At 47.0% G+C, this 21,551-nt stretch overlaps 1 protein-coding gene across 36 annotated transcripts in view; it reads left to right on the plus strand.

Moving 5' to 3' along the window:
- The window catches only part of clasp2 (cytoplasmic linker associated protein 2), a 380,999-nt gene that overhangs the window by 143,039 nt on the left and 216,409 nt on the right, over positions 1-21,551 (plus strand). For 29 of the 36 annotated variants that reach the window (XM_048530161.2, XM_059645804.1, XM_048530163.2 and 26 more), the window contains one exon: positions 19,110-19,247. In XM_048530161.2, the coding sequence (XP_048386118.1) occupies positions 19,110-19,247 (138 nt within the window). Of the gene's footprint in view, positions 1-18,513; positions 18,719-18,802; positions 18,953-19,109; positions 19,248-21,551 lie in introns of those variants that run through there. The other 7 variants (XM_059645807.1, XM_059645816.1, XM_048530207.2 and 4 more) reach the window with 2 other exon arrangements.

A 21,551-nucleotide genomic window follows, 5' to 3' on the forward strand; every position in this document is an offset into this window, starting at 1 on the left:
TGGTTTCCCCAATGTAGAGGAAGCCACACTGGGTACACTGGATACAGTATACCACATTGGCAGATGTGCAGGTGAACATCTGCTTAATATGGAAGGTCATCTTGGGGCCTGGGATGGGGGTGAGGGAGGAGGTGTGGGGGCAAATGTAGCACTTGCTGCGGTTTGGGTGGTGGGGTTGGATTGTAGATGGCAGAAGTGTCGGAGGATGATGCATTGTATCCGGGAGTTGGTGGGGTGGTATGTGAGAACGAGGGGGATCCTCTTGGGGCAGTTGTGGCGAGGGCGGGGTGTGAGAGATATGTTGCGGGAAATGCGGGAGACGCGGTCAAGGGCGTTCTCGACCACTGCGGGGGGGAAAGTGGCAGTCCTTGAAGAACCTTCAACACCTTCCACCCCAATCTCAAGTTCACCTGGGCCATCTCCAACACATCCCTCACCTTCCTGGACCCCTCAGTCTCCATCTCAGGTAACCAGCTAGAAACTAATGACAATTTCAAGCCCACTGACTCCCACAGCTACCTAGAATACACCTTCTCCCACTCACCCTCCTGCAAAAATTCCATTCCCTATTCCCAATTCCTCCGCCTCCGCCGCATCTGCTCCCAAGATGAGGCATTCCACTCCCGCATATCCCAGATGTCCACATTCTTCAAGGACCGCCACTTTCCCTCCACAGTGGTCGAGAACGCCCTTGACCACGTCTCCCGCATTTCCCGCAACACATCCCTCACACCCCGCCCCGCCACAACTGCCCCAAGAGGATCCCCCTTGTTCTCACATACCACCCCACCAATGCATCAATACAATGCATCACCCTCCGACACTTCCGCCATCTACAATCCGACCCCACCACCCAAGACATTTTTCCATCTCCACCCTTGTCTGCCTTCCGGAGAGACCACTGCCTCCGTGACTCCCTTGTCCACTCCACACTCCCCTCCAACCCCACCACACCTGGCACCTTCCCCTGCAAGCGCAGGAAGTGCTACATTTGCCCCCACACCTCCTCCCTCACCCCCATCCCAGGCCCCAAGATGACCTTCCATATTAAGCAAGTGTTCACCTGCACATCTGCCAATGTGGTATCCTATATCCATTGTACCCGGTGTGGCATCCTCTACATTGGGGAAACCAATTGGAGGCTTCGGGACCGCTTTGCAGAACAGCTGCACTCGGTTCGCAACAAACAACTGCACCTCCCAGTCGCGAACCATTTTAACTCCACCTCCCATTCCTCAGACGACATGTCCATCATTGGCCTCCTGCAGTGCCACAGTGATGCCACCCGAAGGTTGCAGGAACAACAACTCATATTCCGCTTGGGAACCCTGCAGCCCGATGTTATCAATGTGGACTTCACAATCTTTTAAATCTCCCCTTGCCCCACTGCTTCCCAAAACCAGCCCAGTTCATCCCCTCCCCCCACTGCACCACACAACCAGCCCAGCTCCTCCCCTCCCTCCACTGCATCCCAAAACCAGCCCAGCCTGCCTCCGCTTCCCTAACCTGTTCTTCCTCTCACCCATCCCTTCCACCCACCTCAAGCCGCACCTCCATTTCCTACCTACTACCTCATCCTGCCTCCTTGACCTGTCCGTCTTCCCTGGACTGATCTATCCCCTCCCTACCTGCCCACCTATACTCTCCTCTCCATTTATCTTCTTTTCTCTCCATCTTCAGTCCGCTTCCCCATCTCTCCCTATTTATTCTAGAACCCTCTCCCCACCCCCTCTCTAAAGAAGGGTCTAGGCCCAAAACAATAAAATGTGAGGCTGGATGAACACAGCAGGCCAAGCAGCATCTCAGGAGCACAAAAGCTGACGTTTCGGGCCTGGACCCTTCATCAGAGAGGGGGATGGGGGGAGGGAACTGGAATAAATAGGGAGAGAGGGGGAGGCGGACCGAAGATGGAGAGTAAAGAAGAAAGGTGGAGAGGGTGTAGGTGGGGAGGTAGGGAGGGGATCGGTCAGTCCAGGGAAGACGGACAGTTCAAGGAGGTGGGATGAGGTTAGTAGGTAGCGGGGGGTGCGGCTTGGGGTGGGAGGAAGGGATGGGTGAGAGGAAGAACCGGTTAGGGAGGCAGAGACAGGTTGGACTGGTTTTGGGATGCAGTGGGTGGGGGGGAAGAGCTGGGCTGGTTGTGTGGTGCAGTGGGGGGAGGGGATGAACTGGGCTGGTTTAGGGATGCAGTAGGGGAAGGGGAGATTTTGAAACTGGTGAAGTCCACATTGATACCATATGGCTGCAGGGTTCCCAGGCGGAATATGAGTTGCTGTTCCTGCAACCTTCGGGTGGCATCATTGTGGCAGTGCAGGAGGCCCATGATGGACATGTCATCAAGAGAATGGGAGGGGGAGTGGAAATGGTTTGCGACTGGGAGGTGCAGTTGTTTGTTGCGAACTGAGCGGAGGTGTTCTGCAAAGCGGTCCCCAAGCCTCCGCTTGGTTTCCCCAATGTAGAGGAAGCCGCACCGGGTACAGTGGATGCAGTATACCACATTGGCAGATGTGCAGGTGAACCTCTGCTTGATGTGGAATGTCATCTTGGGGCCTGGGATGGGGGTGAGGGAGGAGGTGTGGGGACAAGTGTAGCATTTCCTGCGGTTGCAGGGGAAGGTGCCGGGTGTGGTGGGGTTGGAGGGCAGTGTGGAGCGAACAAGGGAGTCACGGAGAGAGTGGTCTCTCTGGAAAGCAGACAGGGGAGGGGATGGAAAAATGTCTTGGGTGGTGGGGTCGGATTGTAAATGGCGGAAGTGTCGGAGGATAATGCGTTGTATCCGGAGGTTGGTAGGGTGGTGTGTGAGAACGAGGGGGATCCTCTTGGGGCGGTTGTGGCGGGGGCGGGGTGTGAGGGATGTGTCGCGGGAAATACGGGAGACGCGGTCAAGGGCGTTCTCGATCACCGTGGGGGGAAAGTTGCGGTCCTTAAAGAACTTGGACATCTGGGATGTGCGGGAGTGGAATGTCTTATCGTGGGAGCAGATGCGGCGGAGGCGGAGGAATTGGGAATAGCGGATGGAATTTATGCAGGAGGGTGGGTGGGAGGAGGTGTATTCTAGGTAGCTGTGGGAGTCGGTGGGCTTGAAATGGACATCAGTTACAAGCTGGTTGCCCGAGATGGAGACTGAGAGGTCCAGGAAGGTGAGGGATGTGCTGGAGATGGCCCAGGTGAACTGAAGGTTGGGGTGGAAGGTGTTGGTGAAGTGGATGAACTGTTCGAGCTCCACTGGGGAGCAAGAGGCAGCGCCGATACAGTCATCAATGTACCGGTTCCAAGATAATAAAATGTGAGGCTGGATGAACACAGCAGGCCAAGCAGCATCTCAGGAGCACAGACCAGGTCAGAAGATGTACAGGTGAATCCCTCCTAGATTTGGAATGATTGTTTGGAGCCTTGGACGGGGCATGAGAGGGGAAGTATAAGGGCAGGTGTAGCACATCCTACAAGTGCAGGGAAAGGTCCTCAGTGTGGTGAAAAGGTTGGCGGAGATGTGGAGTTGATGAGGAAGTCGCAGGGTGAGCGGTCTCAGGAGCACAAAAGCTGACGTTTCGGGCCTAGACCCTTCATCAGAGAGGGGGATGGGGGGAGGGAACTGGAATAAATAGAACCATTTCCACTCCCCCTCCCATTCTCTTGATGACATGTCCATCATGGGCCTCCTGCACTGCCACAATGATGCCACCTGAAGGTTGCAGGAACAGCAACTCATATTCCGCCTGGGAACCCTGCAGCCATATGGTATCAATGTGGACTTCACCAGTTTCAAAATCTCCCCTTCCCCTACTGCATCCCTAAACCAGCCCAGTTCATCCCCTCCCCCCACTGCACCACACAACCAGCCCAGCTCTTCCCCCCCCACCCACTGCATCCCAAAACCAGTCCAACCTGTCTCTGCCTCCCTAACCGGTTCTTCCTCTCACCCATCCCTTCCTCCACCCCAAGCCGCACCCCCCGCTACCTACTAACCTCATCCCACCTCCTTGACCTGTCCGTCTTCCCTGGACTGACCTATCCCCTCCCTACCTCCCCACCTACACTCTCTCCACCTATCTTCTTTACTCTCCATCTTCGGTCCGCCTCCCCCTCTCTCCCTATTTATTCCAGTTCCCTCCCCCCATCCCCCTCTCTGATGAAGGGTCTAGGCCCGAAACGTCAGCTTTTGTGCTCCTGAGATGCTGCTTGGCCTGCTGTGTTCATCCAGCCTCACATTTTATTATCTTGGAATCTCCAGCATCTGCAGTTTCCATTATCTCTGATACTATTAGATGGGGGACGTTGCTCGGTAGATGCACGTTGGCAGACACTTCTAGTGATACTTCTGAATTCTCACAATAAGTACAATCCAACAACAGAAGATTTCTGAAGGAGGATCCACCGTTTCCAGGTAACTGAAAAGTTCAGAAAAGCGTTAAACTTAAAGAAAAGTAAATTAAGCACAGATGAAAGGCAGGTCAGACAATTGGTTAAAACATAAGAAAATGCAGAGAATGACTAAAACTATAATCAAAAGGAAGAAATTAGAGTTTGAGAGGTAGCTATTTAGGAATATTTAAGTAGAAAGCAAGAATATCTATTAGCTAGGAGTTAGAGGGTCCGAGCTATGCCTGCCTGTTCGTTGAGCACACGAAACCGTCGGTCTTCCACAGCTACACTGGCACCATCCCCCACCTCTTCCTGCGCTACATTGTTGACTGTATTGGTGCTGCCTTGTGCTCTGACAGTGAGCTTAAACAGTTCATCCACCACCAACACCTTTCACCCTGACCTCAAATTCACTTGGACTATCTCTGACGCCTCTCCTTTCTGGACCTCTTCATCTCCATCTCCAACAACTGACTTCGCACCGACATCCATTTCAAACTCGCTGACTTTGACAACTACTTCACCTACACCTCCTCTCACCCACCCTCTTGCAAAAATGCAGTCCCATACTCCCAATTCCTTAGCCTCTGCTGCTTCTGCTCCCAGGCTGAAGTGTCCCACTCCCAGACATCCCAGATGTCCTCCTCCTTCAAGGACCATAATTTCCCCTCTCCTGTGATTCATATTGCCCTCCACCGCATCTCCTGCACTTGTGCCCTCAAACCTTCTTCCCTGAACAAGGATCAGGATAGATTCTTCCTGCTCCTTCCATATCTCACCACCAATATCCAAATCCATTGCATCATCCTTTGCCATTTTTGCCACCTGCAATCAGATCCTACCACCAAAAAGATGTTTCCTTCCCCACCTCTATCTGCTTTCCATAGAGACCGCTCACCCTGCGACTTCCTCATCAACTCCACATCTCCGCCAACCTTTTCACCACACTGAGGACCTTTCCCTGCACTTGTAGGATGTGCTACACCTGCCCTTATACTTCCCCTCTCATGCCCCGTCCAAGGCTCCAAACAATCATTCCAAATCTAGGAGGGATTCACCTGTACATCTTCTGACCTGGTCTGTTGCATCCATTGTTCCAGATGTGGCCTCCTCTATGTTGGAGAAACTAAGTGCAAGCTCGCTGACCAGTTTGCAGGATATCTGCACTCTGCACGCACTAGTAACACCATCTTCCAGTTGCCAGCCATTTCAACTTTCCCTCCCAATCCCTTGGCAATGTGTCCAAAAAGAGCATCTTCCATTATCAAAGTGAAGCCACACACAAACGGGAGGAACAACACTATATTCCACCTCAGGAGCTTACAACCCAATGGTCTCAACGTAAAGTTCACTAGCTTCAAAATCTTCCCACCCCCAGACTCATCCCATGTCCAGCCCCCCGTCATCCCTGCCTCCTTGTCCTGACACAACCTCTCCATCTTCCTTCTCGCCTATCTGCACCACCGTTCCCGCTGACCAATCTTGACAACGCCTTAATTGCATCCGCCAATCACCATCACATCTACCTTCCCCCAGCCCAGCCTGCCTGCCTGTATTTATTTCTGTGCTCCGTTCCCCCTTTCCAGCCCTGCTGAAGAGTCCAGACTGGAAACGTCAACTTTCCTGCTCCTCAGATGTCTGACCTGCTGTACTCCTCCTGCTAAGATAATAAAATGTGAGGCTGGATGAACACAGCAGGCCAAGCAGCATCTCAGGAGCACAAAAGCTGACGTTTCGGGCCTGGACCCTTCATCATTTGTGCTCCTGAGATGCTGCTTGGCCTGCTGTGTTCATCCAGCCTCACATTTTATTATCTTGGATTCTCCAGCATCTGCAGTTCCCGTTATCTCTGGTACTCCTCCTGCTGTACACTTCATTGCATCGATAAGGTATTTTAAAAACAAGAGAGGAGTAGAAGTGAGTGTTGCACATCCAGAGAGTGAGAATGAGGAATTAGTAGACAGTAAAGAAATGGTAGATGAAATCAGCAAATACTTTGCTCCTGTCTTTGCTACTAGAGGATACAAAAAATGTCTCAAAAGCTATAAATCAGCAGTTGAGAGGATAGATGAACTTGGAGAAGTTAAAATTCTGAGCAAAGCAGAACTTAGTAAACTGACAGAGCTGTTGTCTGGAAAGTCTTCAGATGCTGATGGATTTCATCCAAGTGCCCAGAAAGAAGTGGCTGATGAGAAAGTATATCATAGAACATAGAACAATACAGTGCAGAACAGGTCCTTCGGCCCTCGATGTTGCACCGAGCTGTGAAATAATCTAAGCCCATCCCCCACACTATCCATATGCTTATCCACGGACTGTTTAAATGCCCCTAATGTGGCTGAGTTAACTACATTGGCAGGCAGGGCATTCCACGCCCTTACCACTCTCTGAGTAAAGAACCTGCCTCTGACATGTGTCTTAAATCTATCACCCCTCAATTTGTAGCTATGCCCCCTCGTACAAGCTGATGTCATCTTCCTCGGAAAAAGACCCTCACTGTCCACTCTATCTAATCCTCTGATTATCTTGTATGTCTCTATTAAATCCCCTCTTAGCCTTCTTCTCTCCAATGAGAACAGACCCAAGTCCCTCAGCCTTTCTTCATAGGGCCTTTGCTCCAGACCAGGCAACATCCTGGTAAATCTCCTCTGCACCTTTTCCAATGCTTCCACATCCTTCCTGTAATGAGGCGACCAGAACTGCACGCAATATTCCAATTGAGGCTGCACTCATGTTTTGTACAGGTGCAGCATGACATCACAGCTCCAGAACTCAATCCCTCTGCCAATAAAACCTAGCACACCATTAGCCTTCTTAACAGCACTATCAACCTGGGTGGCAACTTTCATGGACACCAAGATCCCTCTGCACATCCACACTACCAAGAATCTTTCCATTGACCCAGTATTCTGCCTTCTTATTATTCTTCCCAAAGTGAATCACCTCACATTTATCTGCGTTGAACTCCATTTGCCACCTTTTAGCCCAATTCTGCAGTTTATCCGAGTCTCCCTGCAACCTGCAACATTCTTCCACACTGCCCACCACTCCACGAACTTTAGTGTCATCTGCAAACTTACTAACCCATCCACCTAAGCCTGCATCCAAGTCATTTATAAAAATTACAAACAGCAGTGGTCCCAAAACAGATCCTTGAGGCACACCACTAGTGACCTGACTCCAGGCTGAATATTTTCCATCAACCACCACTCGTTGCCTTCTTACAGAAAGCCAGTTTCTAATCTAAACTGCTAAGTCTCCCTCAATCCCATGCCTCCACATTTTCTCCAGTAGCCTACCGTGTGGAATCTTATCAGAGGCTTTACTGAAGTCTGTGTACACCACGTCAACTGCCCTACCTTCATCCACATGCTTGGTCACCTTCTCAAAAAACTCAATGAGGTTTGTGAGATATGACCTGCCCTTGACAAATCCATGCTGACTGTCTCCAATCAAAGTGTTGCTTGCCAGATGATTATAAATCTTATCTCTTATAATCCTTTCCAAAACTTTTCCTACAACAGACGTAAGGCTCACAGGTCTGTAATTACCTGGGTCATCTCTACTGCCCTTCTTGAACAAGGACACAACATTTGCAATCCTCCAGTCCTCTGGTACTAAACCTGTAGACAATGAGGACTCAAAGACCAAGGCTAAAGGCTCCACCACCTCCTCCCTAGCTTCCCAGAGAATCCTCGGAAAATTCCCATCTAGCCCAGGAGATTTATCTACCTTCACACCTTCCAGAATTGATAACACCTCCTCCTTACTAAGCTCAATCCTTTCAATTCTAGAAGCCCGTAACTCAGTCTTCTCCTCCACAATATTCTCCTTTTCCTGAGTGAAGACAGATGAGAAATATTCATTTAAGACCTCTCCGATCTCCACAGGGTCCACACACAACTTCCCACTTCTCTCTTTGAATGGCCCTATTCCTATCCTAGTCATCCTTTTATTCCTCACATACCTGTAGAAAGCTTTAGGGTTCTCCTTTATTCTGCCTGCTCATGTCTGCTCATGTCCCCTCCTTGCTCTTCTTAACTCTCTCTTTAAATCCTTCCTAGCTAATCTGTAACTCTCCATAACCTCATCTGAACCATCTCGTCTCATCGTCACATAAACCTCCCTCTTCTGCTTAACAAGAGATACAATTTCTTTAGTAAACCACGGTTCCCTTACCTTATCACTTCCTCCCTGCCTGACAGGGACATACCTATCAAGGACATGCAATATTTGTTCCTTAAACCAGCTTCACTTTTCAGTTGTCCCCATCCCCTGCATTTTGCTAACCCGTTCTATGCCTCTAAGTCCTGCCTAATCACGTTATAATTGCCCTTCCCCCATCTATAACTCTTGCCCTGTGAAATGTTCCTATCCGTTTCCATTGCTAAATAAACGTATCTGAATTATGGTCACTCTCTCCAAAGTGCTCACCTACCAGTAAATCAAACACCTGGCCTAGTTCATTAACAAGTACCAGATCCAGTGTGGCCTCCCCTCTTGTCGGCCCTTTGACATACTGTGTCAGGAAACCGTCCTGCACACATTGGACAAAATCTGATCCATCCAACATACTAGAGTTATAACAATTCACATCAATGTTAGGGAAGTTGAAGTCTTCCATAATGACCACCCTGTTCCTTTCACTCCTGCCCAGAATAGTTTTGCCGATCCTCTCCTCCACATCCCTGGAACTTTGCGGAGGCCTATAAAAAATCTTCCAGCAGTGTGACCTCTCCTGTCCTGTTTCTGACCTCAGTAGACGAGCCCTCGTCAAAAGTTCTTTCAGCCATCGTTACACCGTCCCTGACTAACAAAGCCACACCTCCCCCTCTTTTACCACCTTCCCTGATCTTAATGAAAGAACTAAACCCTATCGCTTTGTCTTAATTATCCAAAATTCTTTTTAATTTTGATGTTACAAAGAGTCAGAACTCCAAAGTTTAGAATGTGGAACATAGAACAGTACAGCGCAGAACAGGCCCTTCAGCCCTTGATGTTGTGCCGACCTGTGAACTAATCTAAGCCCATCCCCCTACACTATCCCATCATCATCCATATGCTTACCCCAGGACTGTTTTAAGTGCCCCTACTGTGGCTGAGTTAACTACATTGGCAGGCAGGGCATTCCACACCCTTCCCACTCTCTGAGTAAAGAACCTGCCTCTGACATCTGTCTTAAATCTGTCACCCCTCAATTTGCAGCTCTGCCCCCTCGTACAAACCGACGTCATCATCCTCGGAACAAGACTCTGACTGTCCACCCTATCTAAACCTCTCATCATCTTGTATGTCTCTATCAAATCCCCTTTTAGCTTTCTTCTCTTATGGTGGACATTCTTAACTGGTAATTCCAAATTGTGTTTGTTTAACAAAAGGGCTGAAAATGATTGCCTGAGAGAGCAAGACCATAGGAATTTCACCGAAAGTGTCAAAGAAACTTCAAACAGACTATATAGTGATCTGTTGTGATGACAAAGATAATTAGCAGCTAAGGATGCTCAACTCAAGCCACCCTCTGCAGATTATGTCCCAATGTGAAACACATCTTGGTGATTTCCCTTTGATGAATGGACAATGATTGCATTTCGCAAGTTTTCTAATGATGGGGTATAGTGAGACTTAAGTCTTTATATCTGAATTCTCCAGGTTTGAGCATTAGTGTGATGTGAAGTTCATAGTTTTAGAACTATCCCCTAGTAACTCCTTATGTTGTAGGTAAAATAAGACCCTGTCTCACTCTGGGTGCTATTATCAAAAGGAATCAGTACAAAGGAACTTCCATCAGCCTGTCAAACCATGAATCTTGAAAATCGCCTCTTAACTGCCAACATCCTTGCTATTGGTACAACCCAATTATATGGCCGCAGCAACATCTTACCTGCACTTCAGGACACTCTCCATATAATATTTTTAAATACTTGTAATTATACACAGATTAAAAATAACTGAGATGTGCATTGTGTAACTGATTCTTTTCATATTTAGTAAATAAGTTAACAAGAAAGCCTGCTTAAATTGGATATTTTTAAAACGTAAGCTCATGTAGGCCTGGGAGAAGGGTAACCACAAGTGAAGGGATTTAAATTGTTGCAACCAATTGAGCGGCTGGGTGAATTAAGAAGAAAAGCTTGAAGCTTAACAGCTCGGGACATCCTGTCTCAAATTGTAAGGAATTTGGCAACCTCACCTGGGGTCTGGTCGTAACACAGGAAAAGTTTCACCAGACTTGGAAGTAGAAAATATAACCCCTCAATTGAAGAAGGGAAGTAGGCAAGAATAGAAAACACTAAGACAATTAACTTTTTAAAAAAAAACAGAAAATGCTGGCGAACCTCAATCTGGCAGCATCTGTAGAAAGAAACACAGAATTAACCTTTTGAGTGCAGCAAACCTAAATCAGAATACACTTTTTACAGATGAGCATTTCTCTACGCAGATGCTGCCTGACCTGCTCAGTTTCTCTTGCATTTTCTGTTTGTGTTTCAAATTTCCAGCATCCACCGTTCTTTGTTTAATTTTAGGCCCCGTTAGCTTGACACCTGTTGTGGGGATGGTGTTAAAATTGGTCTTAAAGGAGATTAAACTTGCATACTTAGAAAAACTCGAGGTAATTGTGATGAGTCGGCATAGTTTTATGAATGGGGAAATCATGTCTAACCATTTTGTTGGAGTTTGTTGAAGAAGTGACATGTACTATGGATAAAATAAAGCCTGTGAACATACTGTATTTTGATTTCCAGAGGCATTGACAAGATTCCATATCAAAAATTAAAATGGAAATTAACATATCGTAAAGGTGGTATTATATTGGCATGAATACAACATGGGCCGGCTTGCTGGATCTTTGTCTGATTGGAAGAATGTAATGAATGGAGATCTGCAGGAGTCTGTCTTTCAATAAGTCAAATGCTCTACTTCTGTTCCCATTTTGTATGGTTGTATGCCGGACTTATCCATGAACCATTTTTCTCTGACAAAGAATGTTCGCAGTTCTCTAGTCCTTGTGGTAGGTCCCCTGAATCTAGGGAAGGCTTGTCCTAGTCTCAGGTCCTCTGAGTCTAGGGAAGCCGAAATAATTATGAGTATGACTGCTGCAATTTCTACTCTCACTTCCTCCAATATTTTGGGAAGTCATCCGGTCCTGGTCTCTTGTCCACATTTTAGCACCAATCGTCTATCCAACACCTATTGATCAATTTTGAACCCTTCTAGTGGCAGTTTCATTTTCTGTCACCATGGTCTTGGTAACATCCAACTCCTTGGTTAAGACAGATACAAAGTATTGTTACTTCAGGCATGCTACCTGTCTCAATGAATTCTCTTTTTGGCCCTGAATTGTACCTGCTGCTCTTCTAAGTACACTCTTAGTATTTATACTAATTATAAAATATCTGACTTCTGGTTTAAAGCAACAGCTTACAGCAACCACTGAAGAAAAATAATTGATTTTCTTCAGGCTTCAGCTTTTTTCTTACAGCACACCAAAAGATAACACCTTCCTTGTAGGAGGTCTTTGACCATCTCATTCATACCCACAAACTGTTCAGGTGTAATAAAAATGGAATGTGCTGGATAAACTCAGCAGGTTTAGCAACATTTGAGTTTTTCTGGCACTTTCTGTTTTAATTTCAGATTTCTATCTTCCACTGCATTTTGCTTTAATCTGTTTAGCTATCTGGAAGCAAATCTCATAGTTGGTAGGCAGTAACCTTTTACCATTGGTCTATTTTCTTGTGACTCGTTGTCAATCAGCTACTAATCACTGGCCGAATTTCCTTTTGTACACAACCCTTGGCATTAGCTCATCTGAAGCCCCTCTTTCTTTCTGTACTGCCTTCAGTGGCAAATCCTCCAAGATATTCATGCTCCACTGATGTAAGGCTCTTGTTTCTTCCCAGTTATAAATGTTTTGCCACTGATGGCCTTACCCACAATTGCCTCGGGCATGAGCTCTGGAATTCTTCAGTGATAATGGGAACTGCAGGAGAATCCAAGATAATGAAATGTGAGGCTGGATGAACACAGCAGGCCCAGCAGCATCTCAGGAGCACAAAAGCTGACGTTTCGGGCCTAGTCCCTTCATCAGAGAGGGGGATGGGGTGAGGGTTCTGGAATAAATAGGGAGAGAGGGGGAGGCGGACCGAAGATGAAGAGAAAAGAAGATAGGTGGAGAGGAGAGTATCGGTGGGGAGGTAGGGAGGGGATAGGTCAGTCCAGGGAAGACGAACAGGTCAAGGAGGTGGGATGAGGTTAGTAGGTAGGAGATGGAGGTGCGGCTTGGGGTAGGAGGAAGGGATGGGTGAGGGGAAGAACAGGTTAGGGAGGCAGAGACAGGTTGGACTGGTTTTGGGATGCAGTGGGTGGAGGGGAAGAGCTGGGCTGGTTGTGTGGTGCAGTGGGGGGAGGGGACGAACTGGGCTGGTTTTGGGATGCGGTGGGGGAAGGGGAGATTTTGAAGCTGGTGAAGTCCACGTTGATACCATTGGGCTGCAGGGTTCCCAAGCGGAATATGAGTTGCTGTTTCTGCAACCTTCGGGTGGCATCATTGTGGCACTGCAGGAGGCCCATGATGGACATGTCATCTAAAGAATGGGAGGGGGAGTGGAAATGGTTTGCGACTGGGAGGTGCAGTTCTTTATTGCGAACCGAGCGGAGGTGTTCTGCAAAGTGGTCCCCAAGCCTCCGCTTGGCTTCCCCAATGTAGAGGAAGCCACACCGGGTACACTGGATGCAGTATACCACATTGGCAGATGTGCAGGTGAACCTCTGCTTAATGTGGAAAGTCATCTTGGCGCCTGGGATAGGGGTGAGGGAGGAGGTGTCGGGGCAAGTGTAGCATTTCCTGCGGTTGCAGGGCAAGGTGCCGGGTGTGGTGGGGTTGGAGGGCAGTGTGGAGCGAACAAGGGAGTCACGGAGAGAGTGGTCTCTCTGGAAAGCAGACAGGGGTGGGGATGGAAAAATGTCTTGGGTAGTGGGGTCAGATTGTAAATGGCGGAAGTGCCTTGGGTGGTGGGGTCGGATTGTAGATGGTGGAAGTTTTTCTGCCGCCTTCGCCTCCACGCCTACTTCTTCAACCGGGAACCTAACCCTCCCTCCACTGACACCTTCACCCGCTTCCAACACAAGTCCTCCTCCTGGACACCACCCCCAGGCCTCCTACCTTCCCTCGACCTCTTCGTCTCTAACTGCCGTCGAGACATTAACCGCCTCAACCTCTCCACCCCTCTCACCCACTCCAACCTCACCCCCGCAGAACGGGCAGCCCTCCGCTCCCTCCGCTCCAACCCCAACCTCACCATCAAACCCGCAGACAAGGGTGGCGCGGTGGTAGTATGGCGCACTGACCTCTACATCGCTGAGGCAAAACGCCAATAGGTGAGTCCAGGGAGGACGGACAGATCAAGGAGGCAGGATGAGGTTAGTTGGTACGAGATGGGGGTGGAGCTTGAGGTGGGAGGAATGGTTAGGGAGGCGGGGACTAGCTGGGCTGATTCTGGAATGCAGTCGGGGGAAGGGAGATTCTGAAGCTTGTGAAGTCCACAGTGATAACCTTGGGCTGCAGGATTCCCAAGTGAAATATGAGATGCTGTTCCTGCATCTTTCGGGTGGCGTCATTGTGGCAGTGCAGGAGGCCCAGGATGGACATGTCATCCGAGGAGTTGGGGTCGAGTTGAAATGGTTCACGACTGAGAGGTGTAGTTGTTTGTTGCAAACTGAGCTTAGGTGTTCCGCAAAGCAGTCCCCAAGCCTCCACTTGGTTTCCCCCATGTAGAGGAGGCCACAACAGTAACAGCGGATACAGAATATCACATTAGCAGATGTGCAGGTGAACATCTGTTTGATGTGGAAGGTCTACTTAGGGCCTGGGATGGGGGTGAGGTAGGAGGTATAGGGGTAGGTGCAGAACTTGCTTCGGTTGCAGGGAAAAGTGCTGGGGGTGGTGGGACTGGAGGAGAGTGTGAAGCGGACAGAGGGGTCATGGAGAGAGTGGTCCTTCCGGAAAGCATATAAGGGTGGGGAGGGAAAAATGTCTTTGGCAGTGGAGTCAGATTGCAAATGGCGGAAATGTCGGAGGATGATGCGTTGGATTTGGAGGTTGGTGGGGTGGTATGTGATGACGAGGGGGATTCTGTTTTGTTTATTATTACGGATAGCAGGTGTAAGGAATGAGTTGTGGGAAATGCGGGAGACACAGTCGAGGGCATTTTTGATCACTGTTGTGGAGAAGTTGCGGTCCTTGCAAAAAGTGGACATCTGGGATGTTCGGGAGTGGAATGCTTCATCTCGGGAGCAGATGTGGCAGAGGCGAAGGAATTGGGAACAGGGGATGGCCTTTTTACAGGAAGGTGGCTGAAAGGAGGAGCATTCTCGGTAGTTGTGGGAGTCGATAGGCTTAAAATGGATTTTGGTTTCCAGGTGGATGCCAGAGATGGAGACAGACATCCAGGAAGGAGAGAGAGATGTCAGAGATGGTCCAGGTAAACTTAAGGTTGTGGGGGGAAGGTGTTAGTGAAGTGGATGAACTGTTTGAGCTCCTTTTGGGTGCATGAGGCGGCATCGAAACAATCACCAATGTAACTGAGGAAGAGATGGGGTTTAGGGCCTGTATAGGTACGGAAGAGGGATTGTTTCACATATCCAACAAAGCGGCAGGCATAGCTTGGGCCCATGCGGGTACCCATGGCCACCCGCTTTGTCTGTAGGAATTAGGAGGAATTGAAAGAGAAGTTGTTGACAGTGAGGACAAGTTCGGATAAACGAATGAGGGTGTCAGTGGAGAGGGACTGGTCGGGCCTACGGGGCAGGAAGAAGTGGAAGGCCTTTGGGCCATCTGCATGGGGAAAGCAGGTGTATAGAGACTGGATGTCCATAGTGAAAATGAGTTGTTGGGGACCGGGGCATTGGAAGTTCTGGATGAGGTGGAGAGCGTGGGTGGTGTCACAGACGTAGGTAGGGAGTTCCTGGACCAAGGGGGAGAAAATGGAGATCAGTGGAGATAAGTTCGGTAGGACAGGTGTAGGCGGAGACAATGTGTTGACCAGTGCAGTCAGGTTTGTTGATTTTGGGGAGGGCCTTCCCTGGAAACCGATATCCATTTTAAGCCTGCTGACTCCCGCAACTACCGAGAATACTCCTCCTTTCACCCACCTTCCTGTAAAAAGGCCATCCCATATTCCCAACTCCTTTGCCTCCACTGCATCTGCTCCTGAGATGAGGCATTCCACTCCCAAACATCCCAGATGTGCTCTTTAATCAAGGACCTCAACTTCCCCTTCACAGTGATTGAAAATGCCGTTGACTGTGTCTCCTGCATTTCCCGCAACTCATCCCTCACACCCCCATCTGCAATAATAAGCAAAACAGAATCCCCCTCATCCTCACGTACCACCCCACCAACCTCCAAATCCAATGCATCATACTCCGACATTTCTGCCATCTGCAATCTGACCCCACCACCAAAGACATTTTTCCCTCCCCACCCTTATGTGCTTTCCGGAGGGACCACTCTCTCCGTGACTCCCTTGTCCCACACTCCACACTCCCTCCAGCCCCACCACCCCGACACTTTTCCCTGCAACCGAAGCAAGTGCTACCCCCCCCCCCCCCCCTCACCCCCATCCCAGGCCCTAAGATGAGCTTCAACTTCAAACAGATGTTCACCTGCACATCTGCTAATCTGATATACTGTATCCGCTGTTCCTGTTGTGTCCTCTTCCACATCGGGGAAACCAAGTGGAGGCTTGGGGACTGCTTTTTGGAATACCTACGCTCAGTTCACAACAAACAACTACACCTCACAGGCGCGAACCATTTCAACTCCCCCTCCTCCCCCTCCTCCCCATCCTCGCGTGACATGTCCATCCTGGGCCTTCTGCATTGCCACAATGACGCCACCCAAAAGATGCAGGAACGGCATCTCATATTATGCTTGGGAAGCCTGCAGCCCAAGGGGTTCAATGTGGACTTCACAAGCTTCAAAATCTTCCCTTCACCGACCGCATCCTGAAACTAGCCCAGCTAGTCCCTGCCTCCCTAACCATTCCTCCCACCTCAAGCCCCACCCCCATCTCCTACCCACTAAACTCATCCTGTCTCCTTGACCTGTCTGTCCTCCCTGGACCGAACTATCCCCTCCCTAACTCCCCACCTACATTCACCTTCACTGGCTCTAACCCTGCCTCTTTGACCTGTCTGTCTCCTCTCACCCTATCTTCCATCCGCCTCCCCGTCTACCTATTTATTTCATAGGGGAATCCCCTTCCCCTCCCCTGTGTCTGCAGAAGGGCCTCACCCGAAACATCAACTTTCCTGCTTCTCTGATGCTACTTGGCCTGCTGTGTTCATCCAGCTTCACACCGTGTTATCTCAGATTCTCCAGCATCGGCAGTTCCTACTATCTCTCTCACCTCAAGAGTAATTTGATTTTACAACTACCGTACAGTATCAGTAGCAAACACGGAACTCTAATATCTCTTTAGAAACTGCTTAACTCCTATCAGAGAGTCCATAACTTTATATTGTCATTTTATTAGGTTCATTCTTAGACGCTAATCCTGAATCTGCTATTTTTGGTATTCCTCATCTAAAGTGCTAAATTGGCTGTATCATGAGTCCGTGTCTAACTTGTGGTTATGCATGTCTGATAATTACATGTTCTATTATCTGTGGTGTCCCCTGAAGAATTATTCTTGCCTTCCTTCTCCACAATACCCCCAGTCCTTGTCTTCATACCGCTCTTGGCAATATCTTCCAGGTGCACAGTATTAGTTTTCATATGGATGCTAACAACATCAAGCACTATCTCATCAGAATCTCTGTAGGTCCCGTGTTCCTGTGTCTCCTTCACTGTTGCTAAGTTATCAGACTGCTTATCAGACATCCTGTACTGGATAAGAACAAGTTTTCATCCATTCAGTATTTGAAAGACTGAAATCACTGATTTTAGTCTGCACTCCAAACTGTATTTGTGCTGCTGACTCCACCCTTCTTCTTGGCATCACTTTGAGACTAAATGTTTACAATATTCAATGTTTTATTTGACAGCTGAGGTCTTCTTCCAATCACACATTTTCACCTTACTAAGACCCCTTATTTCCACCTTCTGAACATTACCTGGCTTAGCCTCTGTCTCAGTTCATCTGCTGTTGAAACCCTCATTTGTATGGTTTCACATGTTCAACTCTTCATACTTGTGAGATCATCCAAAACTGCCAATTTCTTGTTCATCTACCATGTAGCAGCTACTTTTCCCTGTCAAGCAACATCTTGACCCGAAAAATTCTCACCCTGGTCTGCTATCCTCTTTTGCCCTCATCCACCCTTACCACAGTAATGTCTTGCAGCCTTTCAACTCTCTGAGATGTGTGCATATTTCATTGAGGCTTTTCAGCAACTGCGATTTTAAACACTCCATCTTTGATTGACATGCCACAAGGTACGAAAGTCAAAAGCTCCTTAAAATCTTTTTCTTATAATAGATTATTGGCATGGTTCTTAATGTGGCTAGATGCCATATTTTGTTTAATAATGTTCCTGTGAAGTGCTTTGGAAGTTTTATTACATTAGAGGTGCTTTAGGTAGGTAAGCTGTTGTTGCCATTACATTGGACTTCAAGAAACTGAATGCAAAATAACACAGTTGAACCTTACACTGTTCATTTAGTAACTATGTCTTGACTTCAGAGCACAGAACCTAACGCACATGCTTGCATTCTTAAATCAGTATGGCTATGCAGTAGGTCAACAGATTAAAAAATCTTTCATAGACAGGAAGAGCAACATTGCACTTTGTAAATGCCATATTTGTTAATTGATTAAAGCCAAAATCTGCTTCAGCTTAATGTTTAAAATGAAAGGTGCCATACTATTTAAAGATGTTTTATTTATTGATTATTAAGTAACAATAGCTGTATGATTCATTGAGGCTAAAGAAAATAAGATGTAGCAAACCATAAAGATTCTGTACCTTTTCATTTAAGTGCTGGATCTTATTTCACCTAAGCAGGTTGAATCTAGTAGAATCTGCAATAAAGGAATTGCAGTTGTGTATGAGAACAGGATTTATATGGAAGGGGAGTTTTCACCTCTATCTGGCACTGGCTTTGTGAGATGATGTCACCTTTTAGCTGATTGGCTGCTGAGCACCTAGTGAAGGGAGAACGGGTAAAGATGCCGGAATAAGCCTCTGTTGTATTCATGGCGAGTACTGTGAGATAGGGACTCGAATTGATTGTTGCTGAAAATTGACTAACACTTGATCATGTGATCTTTTGGGAGCTACTTGCATGCGACGAATTGACAGCATTTTTTTAAAAAAGGAATGAGACGGCTGATTTGCAAGAGGATCTGTGCCTGTAAGTTGCAGAATCTGGGTGGAAAAGGCAGAGAGCTATAAAGTGGGAGGATGCATGGGCTGAAGCACATACAAAAGCAACAGAAACAAAGATTTGCTTCACAAGTACATTTTGGCATTTAAAGCAACATTTGAAGTGTCAGTACAATAGACTGGGATGCAGATTTATTCCAGTCTGAGCTAAGATGTTTGATATATAGGGCAGAAAAGACGAGATTAATGCTGATTAGCCAGGGTGGGTATCGTTTTTATTTTCTCTTTACAATCAGAATGGTCATTGAGAAAATGAGGGCGTTTGTGAGTAATAATTGTTTTCGTTTAACAGGAACAAGATATTACAACTAAATATTCAAGGTTGACTGGAGTTTAATATTTTGTATGTTTTTTTTAAGATAAAAGCTTTGATGATGAGGAGTCTGTGGATGGAAACAGACCATCAGCCAGTTCCACGTTTAAGGTACCGGCTAAGAAAATGGCAAGTGCAAGCGTTGGTGGGAAACGATCAGCCTCTGCACCCGGATCTAAATCAGGTACTATAGCTAAATTGTTTTTATATTGCATTTAACAATCAGACTTGTCCTGAAAGTATACATTTAATTGGCATGATTACTGAAAGAATAATTCATGGTTTTGTGAAACAAGATGAAAAGGCAGCTCAGTTTTTTCTTTCTGAGAACATTACCCTGTGTTTGGTGAAGTATCTACACAAGCAGAGCTCACTTTCCTGAGGACATATATTTAATAATAAATGTAAGGTTTTTCTCAAGAATAAACGTAATAGAGAAACAATTTCTGCTGATTGCAGAGTCTAAGGCAAGGGAACATAGCTTAAAAATAAGAACCAGACCTTTTGAGAGTAGAATTTAGAAATTCTTCTCCGCACATTAAGTGGGATAAGTTAGAACTCTCTGCTGCAAATGGCAGTTGAAGCTGGATCAGTATATTCTGGGCCTTAAGGCAAAAAGAATCATCCAGTTCCATTTAGGTCTCTCCTAAGTCATCCAGTCTATCCCACTATATTGAGACAGGATTAACCCTACAATTCTGTTTCCCTCAAGTGGCAATTCATTTTCGTTTTGAAAAATAATTCTCCGTATCCACCAACTTCATAGGCAGTGGGTGGCACGATGGCACAGTGATTAGCACTGCTGTCTCTCAGTGCCATGCACCCAGGTTCAGTTTCACCCTTGGACAATAGTCTGTGTGGAGTTTGCACGTTTTCTCTGTGCCCTCGAGGGGCGCTGGTTTCCCCCCACAGTCCAAAGATGTACAGGTTAGGTGGATAGGGCATGCTAAATTGACCATAGTGTCCAGGGATGTGCAGGCTAGGTGGGTTAGCCGTAGTAAATGCAGGGTTACAGGGATAGGGTTAGTGGGGCAGATCTGGGTGGAATACTGTTAGGAGGATCGGTGTGGACTCAATGGCCTGCTTCCATGCTTGTAGGGATTCTATTTTATTCTATTCTACTCTATTCTATCCTATTGTATTCTATTCTATAACTCCCTCTGTCTGTGTACCACTGTGCAGCCATTTCTCTTAAGTCTGTCCTGATGATTGAACTATGCACCAGTAGTTAATACTTTTTAACCACTAATGAACTGACAGAAATGGTCAGTACTTTAATTTCTAAAATGGTTACCATTTTATTAACTTTTTAAACTAGTGGAGTTTGATTCACATCTTTGTGTCTACCAATTCTATTTTATGAAAATATAGAAAATATATGTTTCAAAAGACCACCACCTGAGCTATAGGTTTTCTATATTTTCATTATATAGAGTTTTATATGTGTTTAATACGGACCTATTTTATTGTGGCTTCTTTTAGCAATCAAGATACTGATGGATTGCTTCTCATAGTGTATGGTACACTGTTATGTTTCAAGCAGGCTTTTTCTGTTAATTACTGGTGGTGATATTAAAAACTGCACTTCTGGCTATTATACTTTTGTAAATGTAGTCCTACAGTGAGTACCTCTGTGGAATATGATTGGCCCATGGTCAAAACTGTTGCCTTGATGAGATGGTAGCATACCTTGCAATCCAGCAATATTTTGAACTTCAGATATCTCACTTAATCCTTGTTTTTGTACTAACCCCATCCCCAGACTTCGTTCTTGTTTTTGTCTGCTCTTTCCATAGAATCATAAAATGCCTGCAGTGTGGTAACAGGCCATTCAGCCCAGTATGTTTACACTGACTGTCCACCAACCAACCCACACTGCCCCTGTAACCCAGCATTTTCCATGGCTATCCACTTAACTGAGATGTCCCTGGACAGTATGGGCAATTTAGCGTGGCCAGTTCACCTAGCCTGTACATCTTTGGACTGTAAAACAAAACCAGGGCACCTGGAGGAAACTCACGCAGACCTGGGGAGAATGTGCAAACTCCAGGCAGTTGCCCAAGGGTGGAATCAAACCCAGGCCCCTGGAGCTGTGAGGCACCAGTGCTAACCACTGAGCCACCGTGTCATCCTACCTCTTCCTGAGCTTGTTATGAATTTTATACGTTTACTTCTGTATCTTCTTTTGATGTATATTTTGTTTTACTGCTTTATAAAATGCGACACACTTGGCATAAGGCACCAGATATGTTTAAAAAAAGGAGGGATAGGTTGAGTAATAGCAGACCAGTTAGCCTATGCTTGATGGCCAGCAAATTATTGCAAAACAGTCTGAGAGACCATATAAATCATGGTTTGAAAATGACAGATTAATCAAGAATAGTTAGCCTGGATTTGTGAAGGGGATGTTGTCTGATGAAGCCGATTTAAATTTTTTCTGCCAGAAAAGAAGAGGTTTGAGGGTAACACTTTTAATACAGCAGTTTAC

The sequence above is a fragment of the Stegostoma tigrinum genome, chromosome 5 (assembly GCF_030684315.1).
Source record: "Stegostoma tigrinum isolate sSteTig4 chromosome 5, sSteTig4.hap1, whole genome shotgun sequence".
NCBI classification, from domain to species: Eukaryota; Metazoa; Chordata; class Chondrichthyes; order Orectolobiformes; family Stegostomatidae; genus Stegostoma; species Stegostoma tigrinum.